The sequence below is a fragment of the Macrobrachium rosenbergii genome, chromosome 41 (assembly GCF_040412425.1).
Source record: "Macrobrachium rosenbergii isolate ZJJX-2024 chromosome 41, ASM4041242v1, whole genome shotgun sequence".
NCBI lineage: Eukaryota > Metazoa > Arthropoda > Malacostraca > Decapoda > Palaemonidae > Macrobrachium > Macrobrachium rosenbergii.
This window is the reverse complement of record NC_089781.1, coordinates 46,813,258-46,840,283: the sequence shown is the minus strand read 5'-3', so window position 1 is coordinate 46,840,283 and position 27,026 is coordinate 46,813,258. Positions and strand designations below refer to the sequence as shown.

General features: G+C 39.5%; 1 protein-coding gene across 3 annotated transcripts in view; it reads left to right on the top strand.

Moving 5' to 3' along the window:
• The window catches only part of INPP5E (Inositol-3-phosphate synthase), an 830,915-nt gene that overhangs the window by 702,548 nt on the left and 101,341 nt on the right, over nt 1-27,026 (top strand). For all 3 annotated transcript variants that reach the window (XM_067084336.1, XM_067084335.1, XM_067084334.1), the window contains one exon: nt 6,461-6,594. In XM_067084336.1, coding sequence (XP_066940437.1) covers nt 6,461-6,594 — 134 coding nt within the window. The remainder of the gene's footprint in view (nt 1-6,460; nt 6,595-27,026) is intronic.

Sequence of the window (27,026 nt, the reverse complement as noted above, 5' to 3'; positions counted from 1 at the left end):
GGAATAATGTACAAAATCACTGTAAAACATCTTTCAATAAATATTATGATACCCTAACATATTGGGACCCATGATTGAATGAAAATTCAGTGCAGAAAGCCAAAAAATTGATGATATACCTGTACAAGTATGTACTTCTCCAAACACTTTTAAATATGCATGGGAAGAACGCCACCAACAACGCCAGCTAGCGGCGGCTGACCGAAACTCTTTTTTTTATAAACATCATAATTCATCGGGTCGGATACTGGTTTGTTGTTCAAGCTCCAACGCAAAATTTACTCTACATTTCGCGTCGAAATCCAATTATGTCGAGTTCTGGTACGGTCAAGGACTGGGGTTCTACTGTATATCAGCGGAAAGGCCATACAATGATGCATACAATGAGATACATAAAGAACCTGAAATAGTAACAGGTAACATATCTGACGTGATTAATGTACATATGAGGAGCGAAACACAAGAATGGAGAGGTGATTTGATACCCTTGCAAATACTCGCCCCCCCCTGCCAAGACAATAATTAGAGGAGCAATTATTGGATGAAACAACATTAATCATGCAATTGCTGAGATAGCTGGGGTGGGCCCCCTACTCCTGGAGAACTGTGGGAGTGGGATGGAACTGACATCTGGGCTTGGCTTGGTGTGTCCCCTGGGCCCCCCCGGACCCCGCTTTAGTGGGGGCCGGATGTGTCTCCGGGGAGGTAGTGACAGGGAATTCTGGGGCGCCTGCCTGCCTCCTCGCATACTTCACTGTCCAGCTTTAGTCTGTCGATGGTGACCCAGTCTTCATGCCCGTGGATGTCAAGGAGGTATGCCTTGGCGGCCCACCTGATGACTCGGTGGGCCCCCCTGTAGGGCCTAGTTAAGGGCGGTCGACGGGCATCCACCCTGACGAAGACATAGGTGCAAGGGTCTAAAACGGGTGGGCTGTAGGTAGTGGTTCTGTTGGTGAAGATCTTATGGCAGGACACAAACTTCTGTGCGAGTTCCCTCAACCTTGGGAAGGGGGTGTCGGCGCCATCGGCTGATGGCAGGAAGAATTCTCCGGGAACGGCCAGTGTCTCCCCATAAACTTTCTCAGCAGGGAAGGCATCCCCATTTGCTTTCGGTGCGGTGCAGAGACCCAGTGGGAACCAGGGGAGCAGTGCCTTCCAGCTCTCGTCGGTGCAACGTGCCATGAGAGCTGCCCTAGGAGAGCGGTGTGCCCTCTCGACCATGCCATTTGCTGTGGGGTTGTAGGCCATTGTGCTGTGTAGTGTTGTACCCATCAGGCATGCCAAGGAGACCCAGAGTTCTGACTGGAAGGCTGGACCCCTGTCTGTAGTGATGCTGTCTGGCACTCCGAAACAGCTGATCCAACTGGAGAGGAGGGCCTCTGCGCATGACACTGTTGATGCCTCCTCCATGGGGATTGCCTCGGGCCAGCGGGTGGAGCGGTCTGTGACCGTTAGGAGGTATCTGGCTCCTCCCGACTGTGGAAGAGGCCCAACAATGTTGATGTGGATGTGGCCGAAGCGCCGACGATGCTGGGGGAAGTCGCCGACTCTGGATTCTGTTTTGCTCGTCTGGCATGGGGTGCAGCTCCTTGCCCACTGCTGGATGTCCTTGTTGATGCCATGCCAGACGAACTTGTCAGTTATGAGGCATGCCATTGTGCACCCTGATGGATGGGAGAGACAGTGGACTATGTCGAATGCCTGCTTCCTCCTTGAGGTGGGTACTAGGGGGCGGGGGCAGCCTGTGCTGGTGTCGCAGAGGAGAGTTGTGTTCGAGTTTCCTAAGGGCACGTCTACCCACTTAAGACCCATCACTGCCGTTCTGTAGGCTGCTTGTTCTTTTGCCAGGTCTTCGTAGTTGATGCCAAGGTGAAGGGAATTGATTTCTACTCTTGACAGGGCATCGGCTACGGGGTTCTTCCTGCCAGGGACATAGTTGGTGGTGCACCCGAATTCGGAGATGGCGGTCAGGTGTCGCTGTTGCCTTGCAGACCATGCGTCTCCTGGCTTTTTGCACCAAGGGTTTGTGATCTGTTAGGATAATGAATTCAGTCCCCTCTAGCAGGTACTTGAAGTGTCTCACGGCCTGGTAAATAGCCAGCAGCTCCCTGTTGAAGGCACTGTAGCCAGTCTCTGCTGGTGAAAACTTGTGGCTGAAGAAGGCCAAGGGTTGGGGGGCACCGTTCACTAGTTGCTAGAGTACTGCGCCGCAGGCGATGTTGCTGGCGTCCGTTGTCAGTCTGAGGGTGGCTGCAGGGTTGTGGTGAGTCAAGGTATTGCCATTGGCGAGAGCTGTCTTTGTTTCTATGAATGCCTGCTGCTGTGGAGCCTCCCAGGTTAGCGTTTTTGGGTTGCCCTTCAGGATTGATGTCAGGGGGTACATAGTGAGGGATGAAACGTCGGTAGTAGTTTATCATCCCAAGAAACTCCTGAAGGGCCTTGATGGTTTGTGGTTTTGGGAAATTCTCTATAGCTTTTACTTTAGAGGCCGTGGGGCGCACTCCTGCTGGGGAAATCTCGTGCCCAAGGAAGTCTGCTTTTTCTGTCCCGAAAATACATTTGTCGAACCTAACGACTAGTCCACTCTCCTGCAGATGTTTCAAGACGGCGCAGACATGGCGAAGGTGGTAATCAAGTGGGCATGCAAGTCATTGGGTAATGGTGATGCTCCATACCCTGAGCAGTAAATCATAAAGTAACGGAAATTGCTCCATCCTTGGCATTTAAGAACTTCTCACAGCAGGTTTCTGGTGCTGTCAAACCACTTTTAATTCATTCTGCCGACAGGACATGTCCTACAAGTCCTCTGACACCTGTGTAGCACCTGTGGTTGCTGTACAACAAGGTCATAAAGCAACTTGCCTAAGTTTGGTTGAATGAAGGGTAACTGGTACCAACTTTCTCTCTCTCTCTCTCTCTCTCTCTCTCTCTCTCTCTCTCTCTCTCTCTCTCTCTCTCTCTCAGTGTATACACAACCCTCTGCTGTGTATACAATGTTCTTGCCAGATGCAGGCGAGTTACACAACAAAGCACTCTATTGTTAACAGTCTTTAGACCTAATTCCAATATTGCTTGTCTTCCCGTCACACACAGGATATCCAGTTTCAAAATTTTCTACACCAAGGCCACAAGAAAGCCAAACTCAGGCACAGAACCCTGTTAGCCTTTACATCACATATACCAGGCAGTAAAGGGGGTTGCAGAAATCATCCTTTCCTGACTCATGTACATATATGATGTGATGGGAAAACTGTCATTTCCTGGGAAGAACACCAGTCATGTTCTTCAGACAAAACCTCCCACCCAGGGAGGCGAATTCATCCCTGATCCCCTTGTGCTGCCAATAGCAATGAAATTCGCTGAACAGCAACACTAATATGCAGTAAATGTGCCTGGCTGTCGAACTTCTCAGTTCCAGAGGTCCTTTCCCTGAGGCTGTCATGCAACCGGAACTTCAAAAGTTCAAGCAAAGATGCAATGCGTTAATACCCTAATGCTATTCTCATTGCAATTTAATACCTTTTTATCTGTTTGTTAATTTATTATTTCTTTTTTAATAAGAGATCTCTTCTTTCTGTATTTGCCTTTACCTCTCTCTTACTTCCTAATGAACACCATATTCTTTGGAAGCTTGAATTTGAAGTTCATGGCCCTTGTGGTCTTATTCCATATGAGTAGGTTTCAGCTTCTGAATAATAATAATGAAAGACAAAGCTTAGTATTCCCATAGAAACATGAAATGTATACAGTCAACACATTGACAATAATATCATTTTCAAGGTTAGCATTTTGTAGGAGCAAATCACAAATTTACAAAGCAATTTGAAAATTTTTCTTAGATATGAAAACTTGATCTTTTACCATAATCTAACCTCCAACCAACCCTCCATTTTCCCCTGTTGTTTAAGGAAATAGTAATGGTGACATATAAACAAGTGGGTTGTAATTCCCCTCACTCCCTTCATTTACTGAAAGTTAACTACAGTCTCCAATGACTGGACCCACTTTTGCCCAATATATATCCATATAAAGCACTTCAGGTTTGCAAGTCTAGAAAAAATGTATATCATCTTCAAAATTATCAGTACTTGTTTTACTTTGTTCAAATGAGGGGTGTCCATCCAAATCCAGAGTGTCCATCCAAATCCAGATAAACTAGATTCCTTGTGTTAGATGAACTTGATTTCCTTATGACTGTTATTTGACAGTAGATTCCCCTGCTCTTAAAGCTGCTCTCATGGCCAAATAGCCTGTATGAAGTTTCGGGTATTCTGAGAGTTCTGTCTCATACTCCCTGGATTAGTGATTGCAAGGAGTTACTCACACTGGAGAAGGTTTCAGTCCTACCAAAGCTGAATTTTGGGTGTGAGTTATTCACACCTGGATCTCTGTTTAGATTAAAAACTGTATTGACTAAAAAGTATGGACAAAAATTGTCCATAATTTTGGAGACTAGATAGTTGAAGGAACCTTTTCATCTCTTATTGATCATATGTTGGTGGATGCTGCTGAGATTTCCCTGAACTTTTTTTACTTCAGAACTGCAAGCTCATTGCTAGAAGAGGTCCAAGGGCTAACCAGTTCATTAACTGATCTTGTAATTAGGAAGGAGACATTTTTTTACTTTTCTGTAAAAGAAAACTATTGAGATCGGCCGTGTCTGTCCGTCCGCACTTTTTCTGCCTCCACTGTTTCTGTCCGCCTTCAGATCTTAAAAACTACTGAGGCTAGAGGGCTGCAAGTTGGTATGTTGATCATCCACCCTCCAATCATCAAACATACCAAATTGCAGCCCTCTAGCCTCAGTAGTTTTTATTTTATTTAAAGTTGAAGTTAGCCATGATCTAACGTCTGGCAGCGCTATAGGACAAGCCACCACCGGGCCGTGGCAGGAAGTTTCATGGTCCGCGGCTCATACAGCATTTATACACTGTACAGAAAACTCGATTGCGCCGGAGCAACTTCGGCGCATTTTTTACTTATTTATTTTGTGTACGCCATCTTTGAATGCCACAACACATTTGCTTCCAAGTCAAATAAATCTGAAGTACTGCAAACATAAATTTATCAGTCATTAATATAATGCTTTACACATTCTCCAGTACCTCTTTGGGAATTACCAGAAACTGACTACAGTACTGTAAATTTCTGAACACATTAGAGAAATGTCAGGTGAAGTATTGCCTTACTTATTTTAGGAAATGGTACATTTAAGGTGTGTTTTGCATGTCTATATGAGTGACTCCAAATTTGATGTATTACTGTTGGATTTAGAGCTATTTTACCAGTTATTTGATGCAATGGGTCTTAATGTGCCAGTTTCAATTTTTACAGTTTTATGTTATCACAGTCTGGCGAGAAGTTCAGTACTTAGCACTCACTTGTATTACAGATTTCAGATCTGGTATTCATACTGAATCTGTGTGGTGTAGATGTAAACTTGTACTGTATTACACATTATCACACAGGTGTAACAGGCAGTGAATGGGCAGATAGATTGGTAAAGAGTATGTAATGAAATGCCATACAGTATAGAATTTGTTGTTTGATATTTAGGAACTTTTCAGACTAAGAGGCTGAAAATAAAGAAGACCGCAAATCTCTTGGAAGATTATGATTAGAACTAACCAGGAAATACGAAAATTGATAAATCATTTTGCCCATGGGTATACAGTAACATGCAAGGGAGATAGGAAACTGTCTTTTGTCACCCAAGCAATTGGCCACACAAATTAGACTAATGGGTTTTAATGGTTGAGCAGTTACGGCCATTCTGCTGTGAATATCTGAAACAGTGCAGCACTTGGTGGAATCGGGAGTCCCATTCTCTCTGCTAGGATGAGTTGGGCAATTACCTTTCCCCAGGGTTATAATTATGGCTGCTGTGCATAAATCAATTCAAGTTTTGATGTTATTGAGAAACCTAGTCGTCTTTTTTAAATAAAATATAAGGTTTAGATTTTTAACATTTATCATTTCCGTAGTATATCAAACTTTATTGATATTTGTGTGAATATTTACCAAGCATGCTTGGATTGACTTGTACGTTTCTTGAATGTTCACTCAAGATTAAAATTTTTAGCCCAAGTTATTCGGTTTTGGCATTAATGACCTCAGTCATTTCGATACCAACAAACGTAAATTATTCAGCCAATCATTATTCATTCCACTTTTTATCTTATTTTAGCATGCAGTAATATTGTTCATAAAAATGGAATTGCTCATTTATAGGCAGAACTGCAATATCATATTAAAGTAAAGTGATCATCAACTTCTATCTCATTAGCTGGAGTTGGCATATTTAATTTTCCATTATAGGTATCACTTACTTTGGTGAAGTTGGCTCTATCCATAAGGGTTTTCAGCTGAAGACTTAAAGAAAGATAATACTAGCTACCGTAGGCTTAGTCGTTCATACTGTGGGTTAAACAGATTCTGATTGATTGTGTTGAATCTTCAGGTGAAGCATTTAGTGAATTTGAAGAAGGACCAATTACTTTTGCTCCTACTTTTAAATATGATCCTGGTACCGATCATTATGACACATCCTCAAAACAACGGGTACCTTCATATACAGACAGAATTCTATTTAAGGTAAGATGCATTAACAGTTATGCTCAGAAGTTTTTTCTTTGTTAGATTTAAATTATACCTTATATAAGAGCATAGATGTCAGACACAACAGTGTTAAAATAGTATTTTCTTTTATTGTGTTTCATAGATACAATCAATTGCATTAAGAGAGCCTAAGAATTTTCCAAGATGTGATTTTTACTCCTGTAGGGGTGAAAGACATTCGTCAGGCATTGTATACAGTAGCCTCTGGGACTCACCTTGTTCAATTTACAGCTTTACTGCCAAGCTTTTGTTCATTCAGAATGAGGGAGGAAAAAACAAGGTTATTAAAAAAATCATATCCATCAGTACAAACAATTGTGTTACCTCAGATGAAAATCTGCAGTCGGCTAAGGCTTGGCAACCGATGGTTTAGAATCCCCAGATTGAAGATAACTATTGATAATAATTAGTTTTTAGAATTCCAGAAAGATACCAAATTTCGCAAAATCAAAGCGTGAATTTGCTGTATGCTCTGTTGTGATTGATTGATTGATTATGAAATTTAGGTCTTGAAGACTAATGCTAAGTTCACACATTCACGTATCAAGGCACGCATGCCCACGCACGGCCACGAACGGGGCGGAGCCAGAAAGTACGTAAACACAACGCAAATACAGCGTAAATGTACCGTAAGTACTGTGTAAATGCGGCAGCATGCGGCGCGACCGTTACGGACCACCTGGCCGTGCGCCGGGAGGCAGGAACCTTTCGACCTGCTCAAAACCCTGCGGGGTTGGCCAGGTCAGCTGTCAGGTAGCGTGGCGCGACCCGCACAGCGTGGCGCCACCCGCGGGTTGACCGCGCAGCTGCCACGCCCTTACCTGGGGGCCCACGCTGCCCCAGGGCACTGCGTGGCTGTCAGAATGGCGTGGGAGTAGACGCGGCAACGCTGCCGCACCCCCCGCAACCGCGGAGATGTGGCAACGCTTTGACCTGGGATAAAAGGGGCAGGCGGCGCGCTTCCAGGTCAGTGCTTCTCCGGCCAGCATCCTGTTGCTATCTCCCTCAGCGCCTCCGTCTTCGTCGTCCACTGCAGCCAAGATGCCCAAAGGACCCATGCTGAAGAGGACCAGGAAAGGGGCCCTGAGAACTCCAGGAGCCCTGGCAGCTGGAGTTGCCCCCTACGCAAAGCCTCCTGAAGCTGATGGTCCCCCTTCAGGCAGCGATGCTGTTGTGCTGCAGCTTGAGGCCGACGAGCTCGTGACGGAGAGCGAGCTAGAGGAGGAGGAAGAGGACCTTGCCTCGTCTCACGAGTGACCCGCCGCCGCCACCGACGACAACGCCCACGAGGGGATGCCGACGCCGACACCGAAGGTACTCCTGAAGGAGATGGCCCTACAGGTCAAGGACGGAAGAAGAACCCGTCAGTGATCCTTTCGGAGGAAAACGAGAGGCTTGTTGGCGAGTGGCTGGAGACCGAGGCCGAGTTTATTTATAACAAGGGCCTCACAGCCTACAGGGATAAGGCCAAGGTGTGGAGGGCCTTCGAAGAGAAGGGCCAGTCACTTGTTCCTCCCGTGAGCGGCCATGAACTAAAGACGTGGTTTACGTCCCTCAGGAGTCGTTTTGGGCGGCTTACGGCGGAGAAGAGTAGCCAAGGGACGGGCAGACGGCTGACGGACTGGGAGAAATGGATTCTCAACATTTTCCACTTCCTGAAGCCACACATTGTCCGTCAAAGGAAGCCAAAGGTGTTGGGACTTCCGATGGTATGTTTGTTTTAATGTGTTTCCATGCATAATTATTACTGAATACAACGTTATTACATAGTTTCCATGCATTCAATATACATTTTATACCATGTTCTCATATATGTTGCTCCTCTTTTTACAGGCTGCCTGTGCTGTTGCCGCCCTCCCTGCCCAAGCTCTGGACCTGCCTGCTGCTCCTGTTTCTTCTCCTGCCCCGACACCGACGCCCACGCCCCCTCCGATTGATCCAGCAACAACCAAGGCTCGGAAACACCAAGTTTCCGAGCTGTTCGACATCGCCTTCACGAGGGCAGAGGCCCTCCGGGACGATATGCTGACCACTGTGCACCCAGCTCCTCGTAACCCCCGTGTCCTCTACTGGAGGATGTTTTTTCAAGAGGTCGAGGATGAGTGCGCACAGGTGTCAGAACAGCTGAGCCTGCACCTGAAAATGGAGGTGCTCGGTGCCATTCAAAGATACATCCGTGCCGCCAAAGAGGGCTCCACGGTGCCGTCGAGGGCCCTGATGACCCACACCATGGCAGTGACAGCAGAGTGTCAGGCACCTGCACCTGCCAGTTCGCAGCAGCCTGCACTCACTGCACAGCAGCTGGCGCTCCTGCAAGCACAGTTGGTGACATCCACACCAAAAGACCTCAGCAACCTGTCGCTTGACACGACATTCCTTAACAATTTACAGAGCTAATGTATATACTGTTGTTTTTCCTTTTGCTTTTATGTATGTGTATGTTTCTATTTTATATTAAATAAATATATTTTGCAATATCATGTCTAGCTCTATCCTCTGCTCAAATATCATGTATTCAATGAAGTAGCTATAATACAAGTACACAAATAAAGAAGGCAAAATGAACCTGAATACACTAACATTTCATTATTGACTTTGAAATAAGTTCAAAATACTTTATGTAACATATGTGCACAGAAGCAAAATGACAACAGGCCAAATATTAGCAAGTCATATAAAATGTCACAAATATCGGGGAGAAGGTAGTTTCAAAAAGATAGAATTTTCATATCAGAATATCAACAATGTAAATGCTAAAAGCAGGTACTTTCAAGAACATAGAATTATCACCTCAGAATAAAAACAATGTTAAGAGAAGGTACTTTCAAAAATGATAGAATTATCATATCAGAATAGAAACAATGTTAAGAGAAGGTACTTTCAAAAATGATAGAATTATCATATCAGAATAGATTCCATGTTAATAAATTATTAAAAAGGGCAAAATAACTACATCTTCTTTCTTTTATTTATATATATGTTTGTTTCATATTTATTAAACATACATTTGCAATGTCATGGCCCGCTCTATCCTCTTCCCATTTACCAAGTATTGATGAGAGTAATATATCATGGATTTGAGCAATATCTTTTATTAAATCAACTAAAATAAACGGAAGTACACAAATGCACAGGGCAAAATAATCCTGAATTGATGCATTATTGATTTATAAATAAGTCCAAAATAAATACAGGAACAGAATAGAAACAATGTTAAGAGAAGGTACTTTCAAAAATGATAGAATTATCATATCAGAATAGATTCAATGTTAAGAAATTATTGAAAAGGTCAAAATAACTACATCTTCTTTCTTTTATTTATATGTATGTTTGTTTCATATTGATTAAAAATAAATTTGCAAAGTCATGTCCCGCTCTATCCTCTTCCCAATTACCAAGTATTGATGAGAGTAATATATCATGGATTTGAGCAATATCTTTTATTAAATCAACTAAAACAAACAAAAGTACACAAATGCACAGGGCAAAATAATCCTGAATTGATACATTATTGAATTTTAAATACAACAATCAGGTATGCATGAGAGTAACTAAATCATGTTCTCCTGCCAGTGGACGGAGCCTTCAGCCGATGAAAAGTATTCCTTCAGCATGTTACGCTGTTCCTTTGCATCCCTCGTTGCAGTGTTGCCGGTCACGGTTGGAAGGGCTGCTCCTAAGGACGGGTCACTCCTCCAGCTACCAGGGATGACAGCATGTGTGACAGGGTGCTCCTGATCTCCTTCTTGTCTTTGTGCATTTCTTCTTATGATCATATTGTGCAGAACACATGCGGACATCACTAATGGCTCTATATGGTCAGGCTTCAAGCATATTGCAGTGTGGAATACTCGGAATCTATTTGCCAGAATCCCAAAGGCGTTCTCCACCGTCCTGCGTGCCCTACTTAACCTGTAGTTGTAAATCCGTTCCTCCTTGCTAAGTCCTCTTTTGGGGTAGGGCTTCATAAGGTAATTCCTCAGGGGAAAGGCATCATCGCCAACTAGGAAGTAGGGCACAGGAGATCCATTAGGTTGACCTGGCAGGGCATCCGGTTGGGGAAGATTTGCTTCCTCTTGCAACAGCATTTCTGCCAGTCAGGTCTGGGCAAATACACCACCGTCTGACTCTGACCCAATGGCTCCCACGTTGACGTATAGGAACTTGTATGAAGCATCAGCAACTGCAAGTAATACCATGGAGTAGAACTTCTTGTAGTTGAAGTAATGTGTACCGCCCTTGGGAGGGTTACGGAGCCTAATGTGCTTCCCATCTATAGCTCCAATTACGTGCGGGAAGTTCCACCGTTCCTCAAAACCCCTTGCAACCTCCTGCCACGCTTCAGGTGTTTGTGGCACCTGCAGTTCCTCATCCCCGAAGGCAGCAACAATGGCCCTGCAGGTCTCTGGTACGATGAGACTAATGGTGTTGTGGGCTACCCGAACGAATATTGCAGACTCTTGTATGAATCACCTGTAGTGAGGAAGCGAGGGTGATAGCAACACGTAGGCCTGGCTCAATGGGTTTCCTCCAGAATGTCACTTTCTTCTGAATGTAGGGTGTGACCCATTCAACAATTTCATTGAAGAGGTCCTTGTCAATCCGGGTAAAATTTCTGTACAGGTCTGAGGCTTCGGTTGACAACTCCTCCATCAGGTTGTCATAATGACCTTGCTCCATCCTTTTCTGCAGGTACGCCACGCCCACACCCTCCTTGGCCGCCTTTTTTCTGCTCTAAGTGCTTTGCAGCAATCATTGCAAGCTCCAGCAATAACATGACGTGCACATACTCAATGACAAGTGGCAACATTTCTGGTCTATCCATACGTGCTATAGCTATAAGGTGACGCATTTCAGCTATGTTGTCCATGTTGCTTCAGCACGTTGGTAGTATGTCTTGTCGCTGTGGTATTATAGCATTGACTAGCCTCACATGTGCAGCTGCCGGCCCTTATATAGCTAGGGTTTAACCCCCGCAGTACGTGGGGCCAACGTGACGTTTGCGTAACTCAGTTACTCAGAACGTAACACATACGGTATACGTACGTTGGTGTTATGTGCTCTGCCACACACTACTTCTGCCTGCGCCGCCGCTTGTTGGTCAGTGTCACGTCACCCTTACGCAGTGCGCATTTGCGGCGCGCACTATAATACGCATGCATCACGCACATCGTCCTGTGACACGTATCCAGTTGGGCGGGGCTTATTTTCTCGTGTATGCGCAAGTTTCACAAATTCCAGCTGTGCGTGTGCATGCGTGACTTGATACGTGAATGTGTGAACTTAGCATAAGCGCGCGCTACACAGGATCCATGTAGATGAAGTGATCTATAGCCATGCTGTTCCTCCAGCCCACCACCTCGGTCTCTCTCCAACTTTATTGTTTAAGTATTGATCACCTTGTATCTTGTTTATCCGTTACTTGTGTCGTGTGCACCCTTTGTTCCTGCGAAAAATTCTTTAATAAGAATGAGCTAAGTGGTTAAGAAAAAGCCGCTCTGTAGCGTGAGTGAGTAAATACAGAACAGGAGCTCTTGACCTTCACTAAGGTCCTCTTCAGCTGTACTGAGAAAAAAGTACAATGTTTTCAAAGACATAAACGTACAAATACGTAATGTTTAAAAGGGCAGTTGAAATGGGAACTCTCAGTCTACGGGTCTTCCTTGAGCATCGTCATTTCTTGAAGGCGTCTTCTTGTCATTGTATAGGTAATATCCAGTTGTAGATGGCTACCAGGCACATCGCCGAACTGGTCTGTGAGAGCGTCTTCTTCGGAGCTGGAGGCCTTAATGTTTCCTTGGAAAGTATCCAAATGTCTGATGAGTGCTCCCTCTACTCTTCTTTTTTTATTGGCATTATGTGACATGCAGATAATCTTTGCCTTGTCAAAAGAAAACCGATGGTCCAAATAAGACAGTGGTTGGCTACGGCAATGTTACTGTCCCCGGTCCTACATGCATTTTTATGCTCGGCTAATCTGACTGAGCAATCTCTTCCAGTCTCCCCGTCATAGACGTGGGCACAATCTTTACAGAGAATAATGTAGACACCAGAATTTAATTCATGTTTCTTAACAGAATTCTTGCAGAGCTTTTTTAACGCGTTGTTAAAGGTGAACACCAAATCAGTTTTCTGTTGTTCCAAAACCCTGCTTGTTTTCTTTTTCACCATTGCTAATTATCTGGAATAAGGCAGTCTTAAAACTTTTTTTAAGTTCATTTGGGTTTTGATGCTATTGTTGAAGAATGACCTTTTAGCGGTAGATAAGGCTAAGGAAATTAAATGTTTTGGATATCCTAACTAACTAAATATATCATATATGTGGTTATCTCTCTCCAAAACCTGAGGGTCACAAATTCTATGAGGCCGAAGGAACAATCCTGAAATTGCACTTTTCTTAACATAGGTTGAGTGATTAGAAAAGTAATAACATACTGTACAGTACAGTATGTGACTCTCAGAGTGGGTGGGCTTCTTATATCCATTAAATGCATATTGATTACCTGATCGGTGTACTTCAGCCCCGAGAAATGGTAAAATGCCATTATTTTCTCATTCAACACTAAGTTTAATAACCGGGGAAAGGTTATTAAGCACTGTGAAGAACGAATTAAAGCACTCATTATTGTGGGGAAATATTGCAAAAATATCGTCAACATATGAATCCATAAAATAGGACGTAAGCTTACGGGAACTGTTGTGAGTAATTCAGTCTCAAATTACTTCCTAAACAAATGAGCAATTACTGGAGAAAGAGAGGCCATAGCAACTCCGAATTTTTGTTTATATATTTGGCCATCAAAATTAAAGATGGTGGGCTCTGTAGATCTTGTTGAAATGGATATAGAAATCATAATAACTCCTGCAATATCAATTAATTATTGTAGCCCACATAATTTTCAAGACATGGCTCTTAGTACAAGAGCAACAATGACCCTTGTTGACCATCCCTTCCTCCTTTCATTAACCAGAAGGATTTTGATGCCGTTGGAGAACATAGGAGTAAAGCCCATCTTCTGCTTTGACCTGCTCATGTAGTTTTGACTCTCTACACATTTATAATTCCTCAAGAAACTTAGCCAGTGTTCATGTTCAGTCGGCCAAATTAGAATTGGCAGTTTCATAATTTTTCGATCACCTGCCTGACGCACGATTCATGCCTGATTAATCTATTTTTCTGTCCGAAGATCGAATAAATCTTATGTAATGGCGTTAATAACAGTCACTGTAATCTTTAGAACATCATGTTATATTATTACGTAAAACTATTTTCCATATAACAAAATTGACGTGAACGAAACGAAGTGATAAAAAACGTTGTATTGTGAGAGAGGTGCGAAATAATGAGCAGGAAGACAAGTACTGCTGGTTTATTGATGTTGTTTTAGATTTAGCTGGCCCTGTACCAGCACGGGCTCTTGCTCCTAGAGCAGCCCGTAACGCAACCCGCTTATAAAGCAGCGTGCTGACGTCTGTGTATACACAGAGACCGAGAGTACAAAAATTTACAAGTGACCTGAGGTCAAACTATTTCTCTACACAAAACAGGACAGGTACATAGAAAACATGATGATTAACAATAGCTGGTTGGACATAAAAATGCACTGACACATATACTATGTATAAGGGCAAATGAACAGATAATAAATATACAAATCACAATAATGATAATAAGATTGTGTACGTGCGACCTTAGGTCGGCTGTGAAGGAACCGCAGAAAATGGGATGTTCATCATAGAGAATCCGTTAAGCAGAGACTTGACAGTATCACAACCGCTGCCATAATACAGTATTGCCACATTTCCACAGCACTGACTTCCATGCTAGCTTAAATTTTCAAGTTATTTAACCCATAGCTTTCCTTCACAGTCTAAAGATCATTTCCTGTAACTTCCCGTAAGTTAATCACAATAATTTTTTACATTTACTAAAACAATTTTAAATAGATTTAAGCAACCATAATTAGATGGAACCCTAAAGCTGCTGTCAATCTGATGTCGTCTGCATTCGACGTGTCAATCAAGACATTCCTGGCTCGATCAGTTTCTGCTGCTTCATGATTCGGCGCAAACAACCATTCTTTGATGGCTTTTTATTCAGTCATTTTTATATAAACAGATATATAAATATGTAAATGGCCGAGAATATAGGACAATGGATCATAAAATATAAGAAACAATAGACCCCTAAAAAGGGTGGAACATTTTTTCCACACTTGGTGTGGCAAACCGTAAAATGAAAAGGCCACTTCTGCATCAAAACTTTCCACACCGGAAGAGGCCATGTTTCTGCGTTTCGGCAACAATAGGAGACAGCTATCACTAGCAGTATCGCATAAACATAGTCCTTATGTTATCATTTCAATATAAAGTTGATGGTAGTTGAACGATTCCATTTGTTAAATTTTACAGAAAACATTGGAAACTCACAAAATGGTGTCAAAGATAAATAAATAAATAAATGTATATATCTATATATATATCTATATATATATATATATATATATATATATATATATATATATATATATATATATATATATATATATGTAACCTTAATAGTGTGATCCTTGCGACCTCACTCTATTGCTATCGATGTTGTGATTTATAGGTCAAACTCAGCTGTTTTGTCTGTCAGGCCCTTCATGTTCACGATGGATCCTCTGCCTGACTAAGAAACATCCCCTGCTCAGCGAGAGACAATTATTGCACTGCTTTTGGTGCAAGTTCCTGTTAGAGAGAGAAATATCAAGAAGGCTTGATATAGGCTACCGAAGAGAACCATACATAGATGGATCAAAGCAAAGTTAAGAAAATAGGCCTAGAAGTGGAACTCCTCGAATCACCACAAGAGAGCAAGGCAGCATGATTGTTGCAGCTGCCAAAAAACAACCCCTGTTTACACCAGTTGCTGTAAAACCGCAACTTGTCCTGCAAATGTGTGCAGACTGTGCGGAATAGATTGCATGGGGCAGGAATGCATCACAGGATTCCGGCAAGGAAACCATTGCTAACGCAACAGCATAAAGACGAAAGGATGGGATTTGCCCTGCAGTATCTTCCAGAAGATGCTTCGTTCTGGGATTCAGTTATTTTCTGTGATGAAAAAATCTACACGTCTGATGCGCATGGACAGACAGCTTCATTGTTGGCGCCCAAATAAAACTAGGTAAGCCTAGTGAAATTTAAGTTGACTTATTCATAAAATATGAAGCATGCCTCTTGCCTTTAACATCAACTTGTTTATTCCTAGCATAAACTGATGTGTAGTATAATATACTTGAGTGCATTATGTTATATATAAAAAACTAATGCAGTTCGACTACAAAGTGAAAATAATACATAGTTAGTTGCAAAATGAAAAAAGAAACTTTTGTTATTTTGTCTTTATTACTGTACAGTATATATATCATAGACCTAAAGCTGAGAAATGATCAATAACTATATGTATTTTACTGTTCACACAGAAATTATCTGTGTTTAATGGGGATTACGCTGCACAATTATCTTCGTATAGTTGTCTTGATATGTAATTTCAATTCATACCTATAGACTATTAGAAAACATTATAATTTTCATTTATAGTGTGTAATTCATGAAGTAGGTCTATGTTATGACAGATATAAAAATGGAAGAAAATATGTCTTTGTAAAGTTGTAGACCTACTGTTCTCTTTTTTTATAACTAACTAACTACTCTCTGTTGAATTGTCTATCAGTTGAAACAATATTTTCTATCGACAGATGTGCTGAAAATAACACTGCGCCTTCAAGGCGTAGTGGCAGAATATAATATCAGCTCGGTTAGGGGGATGGGTGGCTGCCAGTGGACCAGGAGAGTTAATTGCCATTGATGATCGTCTGAACAGCAATCAGTATATCGAAATTTTACGGGACATTTTAGTAGCCTCAGTTCGAAAACTATTATTGCCGTATCCCATGCCAGTATATATTGCCATAGACAATTCTACGGTCCACCATGCAAAGGTTGTAAAGCAATGGTTCCAGCAGAATCCAGAAGTAGATCGAATTGACTGGCCTGCCAAGCCTGTAGATCTGAACCCAATAGAAAACTTATGGTCCTACATGACCCAACACTGGGATGTTAATCGTGCTTACGCCAAAGAGAACCTTACAAAGCATGCAATAGATATTTGGGAAAACTTACAGCCAAAGAGGGGAGCAGCAAACATTTGCGAAGTCCTCGTTGCACCAATGCTAAATAGGATAAGATGCGTGCCAGATGCACGAGGTTCCTATGCAAAGTTTTAATGAGTTTTGCTGCCTTTTCATATAATGTGACCAATTTTATTCTCGTTAGTTTAACAGTGTTTTTTGTATTTGACTTCATTTCAGCTCATTTACTTCTCCAACATTTTCTTATTCGTGTGAATCTATACATACTTACAGGCCTATGTTATGACTGAATTCCTGCTTAATTCATCTCTCTCTCTCTCTCTCTCTCTCTCTCTCTCTCTCTCTCTCTCTCTCTCTCTCTCTCTCACTCTCTCATAATACACATGCATATATATATATACATATATATATAATATATATATATCGTTAATATCGATATATATATATATATATATATATATATATCCAGTTGACGTAAATATATATATATATATATATATATATATATAGGTAGCGCCAATTTCGATATTAAGCGACATTTGTATATATATGATATATTTCATATATATATATATATATATATATATATATATATATATATATATATTTATAACATATATATTTTCATGATGTTGCCTTGCAATACGTATATCCTCCTATAATTTGGACATATTTACTTTTTTCATGTGTTATGTGTAATGATAATGATTATTGAAGTGTCATATTTAGTTTAGCATCAGATCTCAAAAGAACTAATGATTAAGTAACTTGATAGCGTAATTTAGAATTGATAATACAGTTTTAATAGTAACATAATTTAGAACGAATATCTTTCTTGATAAAAGCGTAGTATTTGAACACGTGTGTGTGTGTGTCCAGGAAGGGCTTGTTTCATTTTAATTGTCATCAGTTAAGATAAGAGCGAGCGCTTTGTTTTGGGTTAGTGATGACAAGTTTTGATAACAAATGCGATTCGTCCCGTTCGGGCTCAAGACGAGTGATTTCACGTTGTTACATGTTTGAGTCACGTACGCCACTTTGAGAGAAAGAAACGTGTCTTGATCAATTACGTTATGTTTTGTAAGACTGCGTTCAAAACGTTTTGCTGGGATGACGTCATTTTCCTTCTAGAAGCTTCCCTTTTGTATCTCGCACCCAAAATGCTTTAATGACATCATGTAATTGTTTCACGTACTACTGGAATTCTAAAATTTGTTTCATTCTGATTCCTGAGACCAGTCGAATTGGTTCCCTCTCTCTCTCTCTCGTTCTTAGAAAGAGATTATTTTAACGTAGTGTTTTGTGGTCACATATTAGCATTAACTTTTGAGATCTGAATTTAGCAAAGTTATTTAGTTTGTAACGGCGCCTGGTAAAAAGTGTGTATTGTGGTAACGCAGCTGCAGCAAGTGATTTACAGAGGTTTTCACAATTTTGTGTAAGGTAACGTGAATTTTACTTATTAATACCATGGTATGATAAGTTAGGAAATTTTGAACAAGTGAAATCATTATAGATAAATCTTATGTGTATTTTTGTGTTTTTCTATTTACACTCTTTGTATTTTCACATTTTTTACGTTTGTGATGTAACATTTATTTACGTAGCATTTTAAATATTTCTTGGTATAATTTAACATTGCATACGTAATTTAACATTGCATAGTTGATTTAGTACTTCATTTATTTAAGATTTTCTTTTTAAATCTTGAGTAATTCTTGATAGTTTAGATTTTGCTTGATTAATTTAAATTCCTGATAAAGTTTTTGTGAATTAGTTTTGTTTCATAATTCAATTCAAGAATTAATTGAGTGTTGTGTTATTTTCAAGTAATAATAAATTTTTCAGATTGTGAATTCTAATTAATTGTGAATTCTAGATATAAACTTTGAATTTAAAAATAAATTTTTGTATTTAACATTTTTAGAAAAAGTGTTTCATTTATTGATCACCAGTGAATAAGATTGATTGTGTGTGCATAAGGCAAAGTGATAAACATGTTTTGTTCTTTTAGTTTTGCTAAAGTGAATTAAGACCAGGAGACAGTTAGAGTTTTTTGATGGAGTGATGCCCTTCTACTCTAGAATATTTCTAGTTTAATTTTTTGATACCTCACACATATTCTGATAGACTCAGTTTGATTTTTCAAGTGACTGATAAATAAGTTTTTTTTCTTACCTTTAGGGATCACTGTTACTGGCTTGAATTTTGAAATTACATGGGTAATAACCAGGTACTTGATACGCATCGTGACAATATATATATATACATATATATATATATATATATATATATATATATATATATATATATATATATATATATATATATATATATATATCACCTGCTAATATGGATATGTTTATTTTCATTTCTTTGTTAACTTTGCTCCATATTTCAATGCATTACAGCTTGATGGATTTCTACATTTTTTATGTATATATATATATATATATATATATATATATATATATATATATATATATATATATATATAATTTGGTTTTTATGTAAATATCAGAAATAGACTTAAACGAGAAAGCTACCTTTCATATTTCCTGTCCTGTCAGCTACGTATAATATGCTCATGGTAGTAGGTGTAGGCATACGTGTGAAACTGATTCTAATTAATTTCTATTTAGAAGAAATGAACAGCAGCTACATCAAGATTAACCCAAGAATGCTTTGATGGAAGGAAGCCTTTTGCCTTAATGTATTCGTCAGCTTTGTCTCCCACAGTTTTCCAACGTGTGCGGATGAAACAGGATGACATGCAAGGAATTAGATTAAAAAAAGACTAAGTTGTATGCGTTTGATTTCTTATGATTGCTTTTTGACGTGAGATAGCTCGGTCTGAGTAAATTATGTTATGCAGTAATGAAAAGCATAAGAAAAAAAGGAGAACATGGCCAGTAAAAAAAGAATAATGGGAATAATCAAATAAAGCAGATGTATATAAATATTGTCGATTTAAATATTCAGTCGCATGACGCATCCGAGAGATATACTACTGAAAATAGACCTACTGTAGGATAATCAAGTGTCATAATCAAAGTCAAAGTTAAGCCTACTAAATGTCTCATGCCAATTATTTTATTGATCAAAGGACAAAATTATTTGAATTACACTTTGCTGTTAAAGCATATTGACAGGCTTGATGTATTATTTATCGGCTGTAGGTGACAAATGACGACACGCCAGTGCTGTACGATACGTTGGGTCAACGTCAAGACTCGAGCAGAAGCAAAGCCAGATTCCAAATGCTTCTTATGCTGTCACGATTGAAAAGCAAATAATCTTGCACCTGGTTATGTCAATATTTCCTTAACGAACGATGAATAAAGGAACTACGCCAATTTTTCTTTGGCCAACTGTACATTATCTTTCCCAGATAATCCATGGGATGAGCAACGATGGAAGTCCACTTCACGTGGCAATAATACGTTCTGCCAATGAGGTATGTCCAATTGGATCTAGCCAATCAAGCACTCAGTACTCACATAAGCCTATACCTATAGTAAAACCCACTGCTCTTTGCAGCTAAGCCCCACCCACTGTTTACGTCACGATCATTCTTTGAAGCTAATTGAATGGCAATGGTTTTGGAAAGTTGATTAATCTGTAGCTCTTTCCATCTCCATTAATTTAACAATGGTAGTTTTACCAAGCTAAAATAAGTTCTGCTGATTATCAATAGGAAACGTTATATTGTCCCCTGAAATAATATAATACAAATCGCCCTAAAATTCGTAAAAAAAAATAGGAAAATATGAATGAAGTCAGGATTGTTCCGCAAAACTGCAATGTTGTTATTCGTAAATGAGGTTCACCTTAGTACGGAAGTGACACGGGAAATGTCTGCGTTCGAATCGGTGTACTTGAATGACATTACAATGATAATTAGCCTACCGTCTGATATTGTTAAGCGTGTTCACCATTCCAAATTTGAACACCAAGATTGTCCCAGAGCTATGCAGACTGGTATTTCATACTAATTTCGGAAATTTTACTACATTTTAATAGTCATAAAATCGATTTCATTGCAATCATTTGCACATTCGGTGGGATGACAAGCAGTGATTACACTCTACAAAACCAAAGTGTGCCTGTTTAGCTTAAAGTTACAGTTTCACAGGCTGTAAGTCATACTGGATATAATTTTCTGAGAATTTTCTTAAGGACATTATCTCCTTTCGAAATGACAGGATCATAAAAAATGACGTAGACCTATAATGTCTTATGTCTTTTTGTCGGTTAACGCAGCGCATGATGTTTGGATTATAGGCCTATCTTAAACTATGATGTTTGGATTATAGGCCTATCTTATATTTTGAGACAATGACAGGACATGGACCTACACGTAAATTTCTTATATTTTGAGGCAATGACAGGGCATAGACCTAAATATAAAGTTCTTATATTTTGAGGCAATGACAGGGCATAGACCTACATATCAACTTCTTATATTTTGAGGCAACGACAGGGCATAGACCTAAATATCAATTTCTTATATTTTGAGGCAATGACAGGGCATAGACCTAAATATCAATTTCTTATATTTTGAGGCAATGACAGGGAATAGACCTACACATCTACTTCTTATGTTTTTAGGCAATGACAGGGCATAGACCCACATATCAATTTCTTAAATTTAGAGGCTTTGATAGGGCATAGGCCTAAACATCAAATTCTTATATTTTGAGACAATGACAGGGCATGGGCCTACACGTCAATTTCTTATTGCAAATAGTTTTCTACCCGTATCTGTTGGAAATACAGCAGCTTTTACAGCAACTTCCATCGTTGCTCGTCGCATGGATTATCTGGGAAAGATAATGTAGGCCTACATGAACACTGGCTAGGTTTCTTGAGGAATATATGCATATATGCATAAAGTAGAATGTACACGTATAAGCAAGTGCAAATACACATGCATGCGTGGATGGCCATAGTAACTGTAACGCCACTTACACTACAGAGAATAAAAGTAAAACTTCTGGGCACGTAGCTGATGGCACACAGATCAGTCATAGGGCTGTCTCAACCTTATACATAACTATCAAACTGCTCTCAGTGAATTGTATTGAAAATATATTTACAAAAGGGATAACAAATTATATTACAGTGATGAGTAAATATAAGGCTGCGGTAGCATTTCTATGAAAATGAAGGCTATGGCAGGAAAGCATCATGAGATACTTAACGAAATAAGAAAAAAATAAATGAAAGCTGAAAAAGTTATGTATGAGATGATCCAAACCAGTCTGCGAGCAGCCCATGAATCACTAGATTTTGGACAAAAAAGATACATAAGAGTCAGTAAATTCTCTTCTCTCTCTCTCTCTCTCTCTCTCTCTCTCTCTCTGTGCTCTGTTGTTAGGAGAATTTTTCTAGCGTAGACTATATTCATAAAGATCTCGATTACTTTTAATTAAAACAAATGACTATATTTCAGTTAACAAGAGTAGGCAGATAATTCTTTACACTTAGCAGGTTCACTTAAGGTAGATTCTAGGGTGAGCCCTATGCCTATAATTAAAGGAGAAGTTTGTTTGGCGGCCTCTGATTGGCTGGTACCGGGAGGTAGGCGGCTCGCTCAATGTCTCATGTTTTGGTCTGTAGCTCAAAAAACTTGCCATATGTTTATATTTCTTCATTTATCTCACATTTTGCACAAGATAGGAAAGTTTTGGTCATACCATAGGATTCAGTATTAATCGTACAACTAAATCATAATTTCCTGAAATCAATAAGATAAAACACAAAGGAATTACAACAAGTAAAAGTGAAGAGAGAAGCATTTAATTCTTTATACTGTACCTGTTTTTACTTATCATCGGATTTTGTATCATTCATGCGATCAAGATAAAATAAAACTTGTTTACATAAAGTAAATTCACCCTGAATACGCTTGTGCTTTCAGATTTTAGATGCGTGTGATATGTGAAGAGAAAATGAAGAATAAGTCTAATTATGTTGCATCTGTTCCTGACCCAGTTTGACAGTAGTGCCGAGAGAGAGACGGTGATCTGCAAACAGCGAAAGCTTTGAGGCGCCGTTGGCAGTTGCTAATTAACGATTTGAGAAGTTTGCAGTTTCAACGATATTTACCGTATTATTATGTCATTACATTTTCTGTAAATAAGTGCATAGAATTCCCATCATGATTGCCGAACATTTTCACATAACAGGCCTACATAATTATCAAATATATAGCATGTATATAAAGGAATAAACATTCTGGTGTAAGAGTAGCTCAAACAAATTCTGAAAAAGACAGAATTTTATATTCGTTACATCGCCAATATTTTATTGTAAGAAATAAAAAGATGTAAAAAAAAAAAAGCTTCGTTCATTGAATGAACATAGGAAAACCACAAACTTTTGACGTTATTGACCAGAGATACAAGCGGCCATAATAATGAACTCATAATTATGTAGACCTGTTATTTATCATGTAGCCTGCAGTATGCAAATTTCTCACCTAGGCTAAATTGAAGCCAACACATCCAGGTGCATCCATCTGATTATTCATTTTTTCTTATCAGATAATTTCCAGACATACAGACAGACATATGATATTGGAGTGAAAATATTCAACAGTCGTAATGGGAATTCTATGCATTTATTTACAGAAAATGTAATGACATAATAATAAGGTAAATATTGGACGAAACTGCACAACTTATCAAATCGTTAACTGGCAACTGCCAACGGCGACTCAAAGCTCTCGCTGTTTGCAGATCACCGTCTCTCTCGGCACCACTGTCAAACTGAGTCAAGAACGGATGCAACATAATTAGACATACTTCCCTCATTTTCTCTTCACATATCACACGCATCTAAAATCTGAAAGCACTAGCGTATTCAGGGTGAATTTATTATATGAAAACACAAGTTTTATTTTATCTTGATCGCATGAATGATGCAATATCGATGATAAGTAACAACAGGTACAGTATAAAGAATTAAATGCTTCTCTCTTCACTTTTACTCATTGTAATTCCTTTGTGTTTTATCTTATTGGTTTCAGGAAATCATGATTTAGTTGTTCAATTAATACCGAAGCCTATGGCATGACCAAAACTTTTCTATCATGTGCAAAACGTGAGATAAATGAAGAAATATCAACATATTGCTAGTTTTCTAAGCTACAGACGAAAACATGAGATGATGAGCGAGCAGCCTACCTCCCGGTCAGAGCCGTATATAGAGAGAGTTTGGCCATGCTCGGAACCACTCAGGCAAGGTCACTAACCGATGAACGCCATCTTGCCTCTGTCTGACCGCCCTGATACGGTTCTGCCCTGGCCCCTGACACAGCGTTTTATTAATTGTCGGTAAATTACATACTTTACTCCTATGGTTTGCTGTGTAAGCAGTAGGCTGTTCCGTACAGTATGGACAGGGTAAAACGATGCACAGATTACCTAGAAACCCAGAGGGACGACGGCAATGGGAAATTAAAGTGAAACGAGAGAATTGGAAAGCACATGACAGATCCTATTTATGTTCGGTAAGTTCAAGACTTTTCCTCTTTACTTTTCATAAGTGCAACATTTGCGTTTTTACTGATAGTAAAATATATCATATGACTAAATAACATATTTTTATTGCTGATATTCAGGCCTGCAGTTAACGATAATTTATTTTATCTTTAGGATCATTTTGAGGATGATCAGTACGAAACGGGAAAAGCTGATGGTCTTAAACGCCTTAAGTTATCTGCTGTTCCAACCAAGTCTGTGTTCACAAAATCAAATTCTACATTACGGAAACAACCAAGGAAAAGACAGCTTACTTAAAGGAAAAGACAGCCTACTTACACAGAGATAAACGAACATCATGCAAAACAGTAAAGACTTACTTACAACAGCTTGGTTCATTGGTCTGATAAATAAGTGGTTCGATTTAATGTTAAGTAGGCATCCAATCATGGCAGTAAGTAACGTCAATGAATCCTGTTATAAGCACGCTAGACTGCATCTTGAGCAAGTTACAAGGGTGTTTCATGAAATACGTATTGGACTTAATGCACAGTGGAAGCCAGTTCAAACTGGAGTGATATTGTCTACCACTTCCATTCTTAATCTCCAAAGTCATTATTTGGCCAAAGGTCACAGATTTTTACTGACATCCAGATTCACTCAAGATTGCCTAGAAAACTTGTTTAGCTCCATAAGACAGAAAAACCCAGTGCCAACTGCCTTAGAATTTCGACAGTCTCTGAAATTGATATCAGATGCACAATTTCTGAAATGTTCAAGTGCAAGTAATTGTAACGTAGATGACCGCGAGTTTCGAGCTGATTTTCTGAACAAGCCCAATGTTGAAACATGTGGTGATGCTGAAAATGAAACTGAGGAACCTGATTTTGACCAATTCTCAAGTGATAATTTAATGAATCAAGGAGAACTGAGCAGCCTCCATTATATTGCTGGTTACTGCATAAAAAAGGTTAAAAAGTCAAATAATCATTGTACGTTTTGTCTTCAAACAATAGAGAGCAACCAGTCAACACAGACAGATCCTTTTCAAAGGTTGACTCAGTTAAAAGAATATAGAAAAAACTGTCAAGTTAATAGCACAGATGCCTGCCTCAGTTTATTTCAAAATGCAGAAAATGTTTTTAGGGCAAATGAAAATAGTTTTGGAAACAAGAGCAATTTATTAGGACGACTAGTGCATTTGGCAAACACTCAAACAAAAAATTTAACCTTTCCTTCTTGCCATGACATTAAGGGTAGACTCCTGAAGTTTTTTTTCACATTAAGATTATATATTTATGCTAAAAAGCACGAGAACATTAGTACGGCTCGGTCGTTAAAATCAAAAGGAAGTGAATTAGGGAGTAAAAGTATGATGATGAGAAAAGCTGTAATGAATATAGGTAAATAGTGAATTTTGAAACTGTATATTTTATAATGCTTGTTATGTATTTTAAAGTTAAAACTGTAATAAAGTTATAAATTATCATGAGTGTTTTAATAAACATCATAATGGTTGATAGAAAGCTTAAGCTAACAATCAGCAGCATATGATAAGAGAGAGAGAGAGAGAGAGAGAGAGAGAGAGAGAGAGAGAGAGAGAGAGAAAGAGAGAGAGAGAGAGAGAGAGAAGAGCTGAGACATCGCTCAGGTGGGTGAGCACGACCAAGCGCGACTGAACAGGACAGGAGCAAAATGGCGCCCTGTCAAAAGGTTGGCCAAAATCTCGCTATATACGGCTCTGCTCCCGGTACCAGTCAATCAGAGGCTGCCAAACAAGCGTCTAGTGAGCATAGGGCTCACCCTAGAATCTACCTTAAGCGAACCAGCTATAGTATGTTATGAATAGGTCTATGTTTATTCTGCAATGTTAGGTTACCATATGAAAATTTTTCGAAAACACTACAAGCACCATAACAGCAGCAACAAAAACAAGAATAACCACAAGAACCACAATAAAACAGCTGAATGTAAGATACGCCTATAATCCAAACATCAAAAGCTGCGTAAATTGACAAAAAGACACAGGACATTGTAGGTCTTCATCATTTTTTATGATCCTGTTATTTCGAAAGGAGATATTGCTCTTAAGAAAATTCTCAGCAAATTATATCCAGTATGACCCATATGGCCTATCATACAGTAACTGTAAGTTAAACATAGGCATATTCTGGTTTTGTATAGTACAGTCAGTGCTTGTCATCCCTCCGAATGTGTAAATTGCAATGAAATCGATTTTATGACTATTAAAATATAGAAAATTTTCCGGAATTCAATATAAGAAAGCTCTGAGAAAGTCTTTGTTTAAGTTAGAATGGTGAACACGCTTAACAATATTAGACAGTAATTATCAATGTCCAGTGATTCAAGTGCACCGACTCGAATGCAGACGTACCCTGTGTCACCTCCGTATTATTCAGGTGACCTTCATTTATGAAACACAATATTGCAGCATCGCGAAATACTCCTGACTTCAATCATATTTTACTCTTTTTTTTTACCATTTTTAGAGAGATGTGTATTATGATTTTATATTAAGGGATAATATAACGTTTCTTTTGTATAATCAGCAGAACATATTTTAGTTCTGTAAAACAACCATTGCTAAATTAATGAAGATGAAAAGAACCACAGATTAACCAAGTTTTTGAAACCATTGCCAACCAATCAGCTTCAAGGAATGGTCGTGACATAATCTGTGGGCGGAGCTTAGCTGCAAAGCTAGGTGGATTTTTCTAGTGTGAGTTCTTCATTGGAGGGGTGGTTAGAGCTCTCAGCTAGAACG